Raw genomic sequence first — 14244 nt, 5'->3', positions numbered from 1 at the left:
CTCAGCTTGGAGGCACTGGGCCAGGGCTTTCTGGTCTCCCTTGGTTATTCTGAAGTCCACAACCAGGTCTTTCTCCCAAGGTGCCTCTGGGTGCACCTGACACTCCAACCACGCTCATCATGGGCGCCACCAGCCCACGACTCCAACACTACGGAAAACGATAATGTGTTCTGGGTAGCGGTTTATACAGCTAGTGAGCCCCCACTCACCCGTTTCTACCTGCGCTGTTCAGTGACATTCTAAAGAACGGGTGTGACTCTCACGGAGTCTCTCCTGGCCGGCCCACGTCCATTCACCTGGCCTCCAGTCACCAGAGTGACAGCTTCTGTAGGCAAATACAGAATGGTACCGGAAGCCTCCAGGGAAGATGGAAAGAATAAATCCTGGGTGTCCGAGAGAGGTGTGGTGGATGCTCACCCGTCAGGAGGTAGCATGCACTCAAGGACCAGTGGTGCTGGGGGAAGGCGTCCAAGCTGCACTGCAAGGCAGCGGCTTAAATAGAAAAATGGCCTAAAATGTGGCAAGGTGTGAGTCGGGGCTGTGTGTTTTCACCACCATCCTCCCACCTGTGCGCTGAGCAAAGCTGGACAGAGACGCTGCGCTTTACGAAGCACGGGGTCGGCACCGGAGGAACCACCACTAACATGCGATGCCCCAGGTGACACACCTCTCTGCTGAAACCAACGAGGACCTGAAGCACTTCCGCATGCACGTCAGAGATGGCACCCTCAGTGTGGATTACAACACAGCATGCCCCAAACAAGCCCACACCCAACAGCCAGTGAGCCGGGTGCCGACTCACAGCGACCCCTCAGGACAGGTAGCACTGCCCCTGTGGGTTTCTGAGACCATGACTCTTCACAGAAGTCAAAAGCCTCCACTTTCTCTCAAAGAGCAGTGGGTGGTTTCGAACCGCCACCCTCGCATTTAGCTGCCCAAAGCATAACCACCAGGGCTCCTTCAACATAAAGCACACAAAATCCTCATGAAGCAAAGAAAACAAAAATCCTCACAACTGGACCAAGCAGCCACATCATGAAAAATGGTGGGCAGGGGAAGGGGGGGATGACACAGTCTGAGATGGCACTTGATTTGGGATCCACTAGCCACAATCAGCGGGCATCGAGAAATCAAAAGGACATACTACCGCACTGGTGAGACTGGTTGAACAAGACCTCTCCACCAAGTGTGACAGGGCAGGGGTGCCACTCTGAGAGCAAAGGTGCTGACCAGTTCATGGCATCATCAACGGCCTGCTATGCACAGGCCCGTCGGGCAATGAGGCCGGCGGACGAGAACGGACAATGAGGCCGGCGGACGAGAACGGACATGGCTAACTCTGGTTTTGGTGAAGCAACTGAATGGACCACGGGCTGCCAGTCTTGGGGGAACTCCAGCCGGGATAGTCTTTAGAAACAAAAACTTCAGCCAGGTCAGCGGGAAAGACCAGTCCCTGGAGCAGGCCATCGTGCCTGGTCAGAGGGGCCAGTGAAAGAGAGGAAGGCCCTTCACGAGCTGGACTGGCCCAGCGGCTGCGTCCACGGTCTCAACGTCAGCCACGGCGAGGTGGCGCAGGTATGGGCTGTGTTCTGTGCTGTGCACACGGGGTCGCTCTGCGTCAGAACCAAGTCGGGGCACCGACCGTCAACAACGGGGAAAGGATCTGAGGTGGCCCAACAACCGGGAGAAATGACCCGGTGATCTGGGTCTCGCCTCGGGAACCGTTGGAGCCTTGGTGGCGTAGTGGTTATGCACTGGGCTGCCAACCACAAGGTTTGAAGTTCAAAACCACCAGATGGCTCCGAGGGAGAAAAATGAGGCTTTCTACTCCCATAAAGAGTTACAGTCTCGGAAGCCCTGAGAGCAGTTCTACCCTGTCCTGTAGGGTCTCTGGGTGTCAGAATTGGCTCGGTGGCTGTGAGTTTGGTTTTACAGGTCTGAGAAATCTCCGGGCAGTTCTACTTTGTCACAGGAGGCTGCTAGGAGCCCCCAAACAATAACAGCCCTCAGGGAGGCCACGGTTTCCCGATGGCAGTCACACACACCAGCGAATTCATGAAAGGTGCTTTTGATGAGCCTGACACTGACTGCGAGCAAGCGCATCTGTGACATTCAAGCCTGCTGCCTACTATTGTGTGGCTTTCCTAGTTTCCTCTAATTCCGGGCTCAGTGTGGCGGCTCGTCAGTCGGGCCGTGTCCTCTGCTGCTGTAACTGCTTTCTTGACAGACTGCCCACAGGGCGGTCAGCAGACCAGCCCCACTGCGGTACTGGACACAGGCATTGCTAACCAGACTCCCCTTACCACCAAACGCAATGGAGACATGACTTACATCGACAGGCTATCAGACCAGCTGCCCAACCACCTGAAAATGCTCTCTTTCGTGCAAATATTCAGCTGGGGCTCCAGTGGCAGTCTGGTTCGGTTGGACACCCTGGCAATTTCGCTGACAGAGTACAATTTGCAAATGCCTGGCCATGAATACTTAAAAAAAAAAAATCAACGTTTACTATCTTATTTGAAATGGCCGTATAAAAATCCAAGGGAGTCAGAATCCTCCCCAAAACATTTCCATTCTCATCGGTGTCTGAGGCTGCCACGGTTCACTTGAGGCCGGTGCTTCCTCCTACCTACCTAGCCGGAATGGGAAAACCGCCAAGATAAAATGGTAATGTGGTTCCCCCACCCCCCAAAAAATAACTCAGTCTCTTTTGCGGGTCCCATCAGACACCCTGCTGCTAAAATCATGTCCCTTCACCACGGCCACCCTGCCTGCATGAAGCACTGACTCCGGCTCTTAGGAGCCACACAAGCGTGTCTCCCGGGGGGCGTCAGGCTCCAAGCTGGCCGGAAGAGAAGCACCAAGGGTCCCTCCTTCACCGGGCACGCCTGACTCCAGTATGAGACAAGCCGGGGAGAGGCAGGGCCAGGTTGGGGAAAGTCCCTGGGACAGGCGGTGACCCCCACTTGGGGGGGTAGGGCCAGTGAGTATGGGTGGGCATGCACAGTGCCCCCGAGGGAGGGCCCAGAGGGACAGCCTTCGGGTCCCGACTGACAAAGGGCCCCTGCCCCCCCAACACAGTCACTTGATCTACAACGCTGCCCCTTGAACGGACAGGACAGGCCTCTGGACACAAACCAGGCCCAGCACCATCTCCTTGGCGACCTGTGAGTCTTTTTTGGGGGGATTGGGGGGGTGGGAGCTGAAGGGCAACGAAGACCGAGAAAGCTCGTGGCTTTAATGCAAAGAAGGACAAAGAAGGTGGAACAAAACACACATGGGGACAAGCGTGGAGACTGCTGTGTCCAGTCCTCCAAGCCAAACACGCTCCTGAGCCGTCAAGCGAATCCCCGGCATCGGGAGGCTTCCCCCCAACATGACACCAGTTGTGCGGACGAGAGCCGGGGTACTTGCGGAGGTGCACGTCTGAAACAGTGGGCGTCTGAGCCTCACGAGGCCCGGCGCAAGGGCTGCTGGGGAAATGCCGCGCACAGACTGGCCAGGCCGGGGTTCCCAGGGCCCACGGGTCCCACCCCGCGCAGCACCACCTGAGGAGCTGGTCCAACCGGCAGGAGCTAGTCCCGATGCACGGAGAACTCCTTCCCAGAGCCCTGCTCCCCCGACAGCTGAAACCAGCACTCTGACCACCGGAATCCAGGCTAAGGCTTATGGAGACATTGCCTGCTCCCGGCGGACGTTAGCTCTCCTCTTTTGGGGGGTGGGGGTAACGGCTCCCCAGGAAATGCAGCCAGAGCTTCAAAATGTCCCTTTGCTTTGAATCCTGCCCAAAACTGTTGGCGAGAATTCTGAGGCAATCCTCACCCTTCCCCCAAGAGCCGAAGGAGACGCCTGAGAAACGTCAAGGTCATGCGGCTATCCCTACTGTCTGTCCTTATTCAGGGCTACCCGGTCAGTCCCGACTCACAGCCACCTGACGTACAACAGAGAGAAACGCCGCCCGGCCCTGCACCGTCCTCACACTTGTTCTCCGGCCTGAGCCACGGCTGCAGCCACGGTGCGGCCCACCCGGTTGAGGACCGTCCTCTGTCCGCTGCCCCTCTGCTGTACCAAGCACGGCATCGCCTGCTATGTACAGGCCCCTGCGGACAACACTCCCAGAGTGCGTGAGACCGAGTCTGGCCATCCTGCCTGCAAGGGGTCCCAGGCTGAGCTTCTTCTTCCAAGACAGATCTGCTGTTCTTTCTGGCCGTCCATGCCCCTTGCCCTCTCTTTTCCCAGCACCCGTCAAGGACACAGAAACCCACTAAGCTTCACTACATCACTGGCCTCCTGCAGCCTGGCGGCTCGGCGGTGACGTGTCCAGCTATCCACCAAAAGGTGGTCTGCAGCCACAGCCGCTCCAAGGGAGAAAGAAGGAGTGTCGGTCTGCTCCCGTGAACACAGCACCTTTGAAGACCCGGTGGGGCAGCGTGAGCCTGTTCTGCACGGTCACTCTGAGTTCAGAAGGGGCTAGAGGGCAGTGGTGTGCTTCTTCGGTCTCTATTACATAGTCAACATCAGGATCTGAGGCAGGCAATTCGACTCACCGTGACCCTCAGAGGGCTCCCGAAATGGCCAATCTTTTCTCTCAACAGCTTGACTGGCATATAATTCACATGTACATTTCAAGGGATCCATTGTATTTAAAAGAGTTGTGAGTCCAATGTTAGGACATTCCTTCTTCTTCGTACCCACTGCTGTTGACTCCCCGTTACACACCAACATCCCCGCCATGTCCCTCAAACCAAACCAAACCCACGGCCGTCAGGTGGCGTCTGGCTCACCGTGACCCTGGAGGACAGGGCAGAACTGCCCCTGTGGGCTTCTGAGACGGTGACTCTTTATGGAGCGGAAAGCCTCACCCTTCTTCCTCAGAGCGGCTGGTGGTTTAGAGCTGCTGACCTTGTGGTGAGCAGCCTGAAGCTTAACCTACTGTTCCACCAGGGCTCCTTCTGCCGTGCTCCTAAGAAACAATCCATCCAGGTGCCTCTATAGATTTACCTAACCTAGATTCCATACAGAGGAAACCAAAACGGAACGGTCAGTCTTTATGGAAACAGGCAGCCTCATCTTTCACCCAAAGAAAGACAGGCTGGTGGATTTGAACCATCGACCTTGCGGTTAACAGCCCAATGCCTAACCCACAGTGCCTCCAGAGCAGGTTGGAAAGACCCACTGTTCCACGACAGCTCGGACTACTCTCTCCTCTCAGGGGAAGCCCTGGGCCTCGACATCTCTCCGACGGAATTCAAAACCATGAGAAACAGTTACTGTCACCGCAACTCCCAGCCACGGTGCCCGCCCGGGCCGGGGTGTGACAACAGAGCTGCGCCCCAGGGGGTTTCCCGAAGCTGGTTTTTCTGAAATGGGTCACCAGGCCTTTCTTCTGAGGTGCCTCTGGGGGGACCAGAAACCCCCCAACCTTTCAACCAACTTCACCATTGGCACCACCCCCAATGGACTCCCCGTCCTGGGCCGTTAGAAAGCTACGTCTATGTATGCTGATGTGAAACAGACTTCCAAGCTCCTCGCCCCTGGGTGGAAACAGTAAGCCTGGTTATGGAGTGAACTGTGTCCCCTCCCGCAAAACACACGTGCCTGTCAAACATGGCCCGGTTTGGAAGCTGTAGCTTTCTTTTGTGGTGGGACACCAGTGGGCATGGGTGGAGAGCCTAATCCCTCCCGAGTGGCAGATAAAAACAGGTGAGAAAAACGCACTCGCACCGGGGCAGGGGGTGGTGGGGCGGGCAGATACCCAGGAAGGAACCTCTCCAAGCCAAGGGAAGCCAAGGGCCACCAGATGGTAGCAGAGCAGCCACCGACCGTGGATGTGGGCCCGTACATCTGTGGGAGAAAGAACGCGTGTTCTCTGGGGCCACCACCTGCGGGTTTCTATCAGCTCCAGGGAGGTCGAGTCCAGCGGCCTGGGCTCCTCCCTTCAGGGACGAGCTGGGAGCCAGTGGGCCCTGTTTGTGTGGAAGGCACAGCCTCCTTGGGCCATGTCCCCCGCCCTGCACCCGGGCCCGGGCCCATGACGTACTAATGGTCTTGATGTTCCCCTTGCCTTTGAGGTTCAAGACTCCAAAGGACTCTCTTGTGGGCTAAACTATAGCTAGGCTGGGCCACGATTCTCCAGTGTGGCAGCCACCTAATGAAGCACGCACCTTCCGTGACGGGCTTGGATGGGATCAGCCAAACTGCTGCAAGAGAACCAGGATGGGCTTCCACACCTTTGGCTCTGGCCACACGTCCCCATCAGGTATGGGGTGGGTGGGTGTGTGTGCTTCCCAGAGATAAAAGGAGAGAGTCGTGACCTCCGACCACCACCAAGAAAGACCAGCCAGGAGTGAACCTGGGGTCCCTATGCTGAGAACCTCCTAGACCCAAGGAAAGGCCGATGCCAAGGCATGTGGAGATGCCCAAGAAACACGGGGCCCGGATTGTGGACAGAAGGAAAACCGCCTTTGCCTAGACTCATCAGAGAGAAGGAGCCTTCCCCTGGAGCTGGGCCCTGAATACGGACGGCAGCCCTACACTGCGAGAGAGCCCTTGGTTGTTCAGCCCTCACTCGCCGTGCTTGTCACAGCAGCACAAGATAACTAAGACAAGCTCGCTCTGGGGGCCGCTGCCCGGCTCCAGAGACAAAGGAGGGGCATCTGGTCCCATCCGCCTTGACCCTGAACCTTCTGCCCTGCTCCCGGGAGGCTTCAGTTTGTAACTTTCCCTATCGCCACTCTGAAATAACCCGAGAGAAGGTCTTTGTCGTTCTGAACTCTGCCTGGCCTGAGAGCCGTCCCCAGATTTCCGCGTGCTGGTCCGGCTGCTTCCCCGGCACTGAGGGGAACCGTGGGGATGTTAGGCCAGACCGGAGCCCACCCTAACATGCCAGCAGTGTCCCTGTCGCTCCTCGTCCTGGACACAGGGAGGGACACCACTCCGCTTGTCCTGGACCCCAAATCCCGGAGGATTCGAGCACAGCCCTAGATCCATCCTCTTTACCCACTCCCCCAGGCAACACGCCTCTCTTCACAACAAGCAGGTGGAAGGGAACACCCAGGACTTGGGGGCCAGATGGGCCAGGCCCCAGCCCCAGCCCCGCACAGCCCCTTGGGGATCAGCCTCTTTACCGAGTAGGCAAACGAGGCTTCCCAAGCTGGGAACACCCACAACCGAAACCCACCACCACTGGGTCCATTCTGACACACAGCAACCTGCACAGGGCTCTGGGGCCTGGTCTATCGTTTTGTTCGTCTGTTTGGGGGTGGGGGGTGTCAAGTTTGGGTTCCCTTTTCCCCCAATAGTTTTCTTGATACAGTCTTCTTCACCTGTCGTCCAGTTCCCTGGCTCGGTCGCTTTGACAAGAATTGTTCTATCCATCGTCTCCATCAGTTCTCAGGGCCCCTCCCTGCAGACCGGGAAAGGAGCAGAGAGCCATTCCGACTGGCCAGACAAGGGAGTCCTTCGCCTGGGGTTCCCGAGATGGCAGCTCCTTACAGGAGCAGGAAGTCTTGCTTCTCCCCTGGGGAACGGCTAGTAGCGTCTAAAGGTTGGCGTCGGAGTTAGCAGCCCAGCAGGTAACCCCTGGACCCCCAGAGCTGCTGATGTCCTCAGAGACATGGAAATCACAATCACAGCGAGTTTCGACGTCACACCTTCTGAACCCTCAGACCAAACCCGCAGCCACTGGGTCCCTTCCAACTCATAGCCACCCAGGCTATGGGTGCAGACGGCCTCCTCTCTCCCCCAGAGCGGCTGGTTTGAACCGCCGACCTTGCCGTGAGCAGCCCATCAGGCCGTTTGGAGACCCGGTGCACTGAGCAGGGAGAAGGGTCCCATTCAGACACTGGTGTTGTAACTTGGGCAGTCACGGAACCTTCCAGGGTTCCGTCTGCCACCTGCTCTCAGAGCTGCTCTGTGAGCGACTGACGGGACAGGGCGGGCCCACAAAGCTGGCCCTGGGGCAGTGTGGGAGAATCCTCGCCTTCCACATGGGAGGCCTGGGTCTGATTCCAGGCCGGTAGGTCTCACGAGAGCCCCCAGCCGGCTGTGAGTGGTTACAGAGAAGTGTCACACGGAGACAAGCGCGGGGAGAATGGCCCTACTGAGGGATACCGTCTGGAAAGCCGTCCGTAAGAATCCCACGGACTGCAACGTCTGATCCACAACCCATCGTGGGGTCGGCCTGGCGCAGGACCCGGCTGCATTATGTCCCGTTCTGTGTGGGGTCGCCACGAGTCAGGGACTGGTTTGGGGAGAGTGAAAAACAAAGGCACCGGGAGAGGAGAGGCCTCCGGCCGACGGAACAGGCTTCCACGGAACAGGCTTCCGGAAGCCCGTGACTCCCCAGGGCCCAGCCCTGACACCTGTGGGTCGGCCTTTTCTGAAAGGCTTCCCAGCAGGCTGCGGTCCTTGCTGGAGAAACGGCCTTTCAGTTCCTTGCAGGAGACAAGAGTCTTTAGCTCCCAGCCCAATCCCACTGACCTCGCTGGCCCATTCAGTACCCTGGCCCTGGGTCTCCTTGTCTCGTCTTGAAGACGGGGCAGGTATCTGGAGGTGGGATCTCTGGCTCTGTGAGAGTCACCCACAGGAATATGAAGCCGTAGGACCCCCATCTTTAGAATCCTGAGCAAGATCTGGCGTGCAGTCCAACACGCACCTTCCAGGTAGAGGACTTGGAGAGCAGCCTCCAAATGGAACGTTTGGCTGACTGCCTCCAGGAACTGCCTCTTTGCGTGAGACTCGAAGCACTGGGTATGGTGCCCGGCTACCATGACGCCTCCGCAGTGTGAGCAAAGATTCCGCGGAGGAATCCGGATCAAAAGGGAGGGCATGTAGAACAGATGTCCAAATTCTCCTGGAAGCCAGACTTTCCGGAGTGGCTGGATCAACCTCCAAAACCTACTGCTTCGAGATCATCTTTAATCGTTAAACAACAACACCCCCCCCCCTGCACTCCTCCCCCACAAAAGAATCCCCAGATGTCATCTTTGGAACCCTGTTGACATAGTGGGCTGATCACTGCAAGGTCGGCAGTTCAAAACCACCAGCCGCTCTGCAGGAGAAAGATGAGACTTTGTATTCCCACAAAGGGTTTAAGTCTCAGAAACCCAGAAAGGGGGCAGTTCTACCCCCTTCTTTGGGGTCGCTATAAGTCAGAGTGGACGCGGTGCCAGCGCGTGACGCTACCTTTAAAGCGAGCAATGGTTTGTCCTCATAGACCAGGAAGGTCTGCTTTGAGCCTGTCACCACATGGGACCAGAGACAACCGTCCACGCAAACGCTCCATGGGACCCTCGAGTTTGTGTCCATTAGGGAGGGACAACACGGCGGGATGAGAGTGGCCTCACAACAGACAGAAGTTTGTCAGTGTCCCCGCATCGTTCAGACAGACACTGCTGGACAGGGCCCCCTCTGGCTACCTGTGTTCTCACCAACAACGGAGACAGATGGAGTGGGCTGCATGCTGGGCTGCTAACCACAAGGGCAGCAGTTCGAAACCACCAGCCGCTCCTCAGGACAAAGATGAGGCTGTCTAGTCCTGTCGAGAGTGACTGCCCTGGGAACCCAGAGGGGCAGTTCTCCCCTGTGCTACGGGGTCCCTGTGAGCCGGCACTGACCCGCCGGCAGCAAGTTTTGAGCTTTCTGAAGAGGAAAAGAAAGGGGAGTCCGCAAGCTCTAATACCTGATTCTGGTTTGGGGGATGCAGCCGGGGTTCTCCCCCACCCCCATGCTCCGGCCCAGTCACCTGAGGGCACAGTGGCGGGTGGGCTGGCTGGCACCGGCACCGGGGGCTGCGGGGCCCCTCCGCTCTCCGTTATCAGGCACTGGTTGCTGCCGCCATGCTCCCTCTTGACCAGGATCTCGGCGGCGCTGGGCAGCGGGATGGGGTGGCTGATGCCCAGCTCCTCCTCCTGGGCCTGCTGCCTCCTCAGGGCCACCTGCAACACAGGGACGGACAGAAAGTCGCTCGCCGGCACGTGGAGTCACATGTAGCTGGATGAAACCACACCAGCCCCCACTGGGCCCAGGGGTCGAGGTTCACACGCTCCGGGGACCAGGTCCAGGAAGTTCTGCGAGTATTTTGTCCTTGTCACGATCATTTCTGCTTGAATGCTTTCCCTTGCTCTCCGCCACAAAGCCAGTGGTTCTGAATCAGTCATTGCTCCACACAAGAAAGAGGAGGCTGTCTGCTCCCATAAAGACTGACAGTCTCAGAAACCCAAAGGGGCCTTTCGACTCTTCCTATGGGCTCACGGTGAGTCGGAACCAGAGGAGGGGTCCCCTTTCGCCCCTGCCAAACCATCAAACAATGTCCCCGCCCCTGTGTGACATCCCTGCTTGGCTTTTCAGGATGTGGGCTTTAATTGTCCTTTGGGATGGACACACACCTTATATCTCTCTCACTCAGCACAACACCCTAAGTAGTTTCTCAGGCTATCAAGCCAGATAACTGCAATGTGCTGCCCAAGCAGAGAACAGGGTTCGAGGATCCAACACATAGTAGGTGCTCAGATAATGGCTGTGAGCCCCCCCAAAAGTGAGACCAGGGGCTCCCATGGACACAGGAGTGGGGGGGGGGTCACCATGTCTGAGTCATACAGCTCACGAGACCTCAAAGGTGGCAAGCACCCAGTGCCCGCCCACTGATGATAGAGAGACAGGGGTGGGCTATCCAAACAGCAGAACTTCACTCAGCCACAAGAAGGCGGGCCACCCCAGGGGAACCAGAAACACACAAAGCTGAGCAAAATCAAACAGACGCCAGAGCACACGCTGCCTGAGCTCACACTCGGTACCTAGGAGAGGCCCGTGAATAAAAGCGAAAGGTGGGCAGGAAGGTGGGGCGTGTAGGGGGCAGGACGCTTTCCTGAGGGGTGATGAAATCTCAGGACGCAAGCCCCACACGCGCAGCCATGGAGAGGATGCTGGCCCACTCGCTGGGACCCCACAGGGCTGTGGGTGTCTGAGGCCGCCTCTCCTTCCTGGAGGAGAAAGAAAGCCTCGTCGTTCTTCCAAGGAGCGGTTAGTGGTTTCCAACTGGTGACCTTGCAGGTAGCAGCCCAACAGGTAACCAACCACTATCTACTCAGGGCTCTTTGAGTTCTGGTTTAGGGAGACGAAACCCTTTAGAAACACAGTGTGGGGTGGTAGCCCAGCACGGTGGTTGCCTTTAATGTTGTGAATTGTATAGTTAAAAATGGTCAAAGTGGCAAGTGACATATCTAATTTTACCCTCTACCAAATTGTGTGTGTGTGTGTGTGTGTGTGAGAGAGAGAGAGAGAGAGAAAGAGAGAGCGAAACAGGCTACAGGGAAGATTAAGTATCCCTGTGGTTAAACCACGCTGCTACTAACTGCAAGGTGGGCAATCTGAACCCAGCAGGGGCTCGGTGGGACGTGTGTGTGTGGCCGTCGGCTTCTGTAGGATGACAGACAGCCTTGAAACCCCACGAGACCCACCACTCGGTCCTAGAGGTCCCTATGAGTTGGCACGACTTGACAGCGATGGGTCTGGTTTGGGTTTGAAGAGGAACAGGAGGCAAGAGGGCAGGAGGCTGTCTCCCTGGGATGGAAAGGGCACATGGGGGAAGGATCTGGGCACGGGCGGGCGGCACAGAGAAGTTACCAGAGAGGGAGAGGCCAGAAGTGGAAGAAGCCAGAGGTGGGCTGGGCATGTTAAATTCCAGGCAGATGGAAGAGTGAGCCCCAGCTGGGGACAGGAGAGAACCTGGCCCCCCACCCCCAGAAAACCACCCTGGTCCTCCTCAATCTCTCCCCTCTTGTATTAAGGGTTGGGGAAGGTTTAAACAAACAAACAAACTGAAGGAATTGCATTGCTTACTGCTTGTAACAAAAGCTCGACTTGGTGAACACGACTATTGGTGGTAATGGAATAAGACAAGTGCCCTGGGCACCCCTGGTCCAGATTCTAGTCCAAGGTTCACATCAAAATGGCCCACCACTTCACATGCAGTAAGATGACTATGATTTGAAACAACACACACACACACACACACACACAGAGTATAATGAAGACATGGCACACACACACACACACACACACAGAGTATAATAAAGACATGGCACACACACACACACACACACAGAGTATAATGAAGACATGGAAACCTGGAATCTCCACCAAGCCCCATCCGACTGCAGCTTGCAGGCTGTGGGATGGTACAGTGGCCCCTCATGGTCCACAACTTGACAGCTCTTCACAAAGGAAAAACACAAGCCCACTGCCATCAGTCAATTCTGACGCTTACAGGCCACACAGGTGCGGTTTCTGAGGCTGATAGGTAGGCTATCACGCAGGTACGCCTCAACTTTCCCCAGCAGAGTGGCTGGTGGGTTTGAACTGCCAACCCCCGGTTCTCCTTAGAATAAGGTGACCAGACATCCCGCTTTTAGAGGGACAGTCCCGATTTTTAACAATTTGTCTGGCGTCCTGCAGCATTTTTAAAAAGTCCCGATTTTTTGAAAGAATGCACAACAAGCTAGGGTATAAGGTTTTCAGCTGCCATGTGGCTATTTGGCCAGATATGAGTTTTACCAATGGTGTCCTCCTTTACCAATGTTAAAATCTGGTCACCTTACGGCTTAGAACTGTAATCTCACCTGGGGGAAAAGAGAACACGTCTCACTGCCACCGCGTCGATGCCGGCTCCTGGCAACCACAGAGGACAAAACAGAAGTGGCCCCAGGGGTTGCCGAAGCTGTGAATCTTTACTGGGGCTGAAAGCCTCCTCTTTCTCCCCAGGAGACGCTGGTGGTTTTGAACCGCAGTCCTTGGGGTCAGCAGCACAGGAGCAGGCTCCTCGGAAGTATAATATGATCCAGCCATGTCACTCCCGAGGAGGTAGCTCGAAAGCCTGGAAGCAGACTTGGACAGACAGGAAGACCCCACTAGTCCCTGCGTAACTCTTCCCAGCAGGTGGAAAATAGCCCACCAAGAGCTGAGCGAATCCGTGACAAATGGTTCGTCCACAGGGTGGGAAAACCACGGAGCCATGAAGCGTAAGAGAGTTCTGATGCAACATGGACAAACCTGGAGAAGATGGAGCACCCCACTCCCTTGCGATACCTCGGAGAGGCTGTCCAGACACACCTTAATCTGCGGTTACCAGACGAGAGGCCATGAACCTCTGGGAAGGGTGATGGGGAAACCCGAAACTGATAAAGACACACGATGGAAAGCATGATACGACATAGTTAACGTCGCTGATCCATGAGTGACAGAGGGGGGAAATAGGGAATGTTTTAGAACCTTTCTGTAGCATATTTACCAGTCAAGTCAACTAGGCCCTCAGCCACGATTCATAGATCGCTTTAGGGCATTTATGGCTGAAACTTACAAAGCTGATCAACGTGGGAGCCATTTTACTCCTAAGCACTGCTCCTCAACTCAGAAAATGTCCAATAGTCAACGTCTTAAGGTTAAATAAAGTCTCGGACTTTTCCTAACCAAGGGCTTAGAGGCAGACTCTTAAGGGTTTGGTCTGAAATAAAAATAAATCCAGGATCATAAGGCATATTTATATCCTGATTTACACGTTTCTTACCCATACAAAAAAAATGCACAGGTATTTACTGATTAAACATTGCATATGTCAAGGGCACTTCTATAAAGATCTGCCCTGCTAGACTGTAAAGGAAATACTAATTACGTTAAGAAGGGGAGGGGATGCTTTTAAAATCCATTGACATCCGAATCACATCTAAATCGAATTGCAAGCTCTTTTTACCAAGAGCAAAAAAGGAAAAAAAAAGTCTTGTTGTGAGTTTTTTAAATGAATTTATAGACCAGGGCCCCGTCTTCAGAGAGATGTGAGAAATACTGAAATTTCACATTCTTGTGGCAGTCCTGGTGACTTCTGTGTTTCAAACACACAACATTCCATGACATTTTGAGTAAATTTGCACCCTTCCTGCACAGCCTCCACACCAATTTTTTAAGCCAGCTAGATGCCTTGAATCTCTTATACCTGCCGCTTTAATGTAAATGTCCCTAAGGCGCTGATGACCAGCAAGCTCTCGCCGACAGGCCAGGCGTTCACAGCAACCACCCAGGTAGGCTTCACACCCACTACAAGCGGAAACTCTTCAACGAAAAAACAACGGATTCGCGTGCACGGTTGCAAACTCCTTTCGAACTCGCTGCAGCCCCTTTTCGGGCCTCCTGTATCCGAAGGTTTCCAACCGAGGATATTCACACCTTCCCGAACAAAAAGTAGCAGCGTCG

General features: G+C 55.5%; 1 protein-coding gene across 1 annotated transcript in view; it reads right to left on the bottom strand.

Annotated features, from left to right (window-relative positions):
* Window positions 1–10100, bottom strand: part of DMRT1 (doublesex and mab-3 related transcription factor 1) — a 46936-nt gene extending 36836 nt beyond the window's left edge. The window contains exons 1-2 of the mRNA XM_004714547.1: window positions 10020–10100; window positions 9746–9938 (exon numbers count right to left, since the gene is read on the bottom strand). Of these exons, the coding sequence (XP_004714604.1) occupies window positions 9746–9938; window positions 10020–10100 (274 nt within the window). The remainder of the gene's footprint in view (window positions 1–9745; window positions 9939–10019) is intronic.
* Window positions 10101–14244: the final 4144 nt, after the last annotated feature.

Source organism: Echinops telfairi, unplaced genomic scaffold, assembly GCF_000313985.2.
Source record: "Echinops telfairi isolate 266 unplaced genomic scaffold, ASM31398v2 ScPeMD7_25;HRSCAF=90, whole genome shotgun sequence".
Lineage (NCBI taxonomy): Eukaryota > Metazoa > Chordata > Mammalia > Afrosoricida > Tenrecidae > Echinops > Echinops telfairi.
This window is presented reverse-complemented; position numbering and strand designations above follow the sequence as displayed.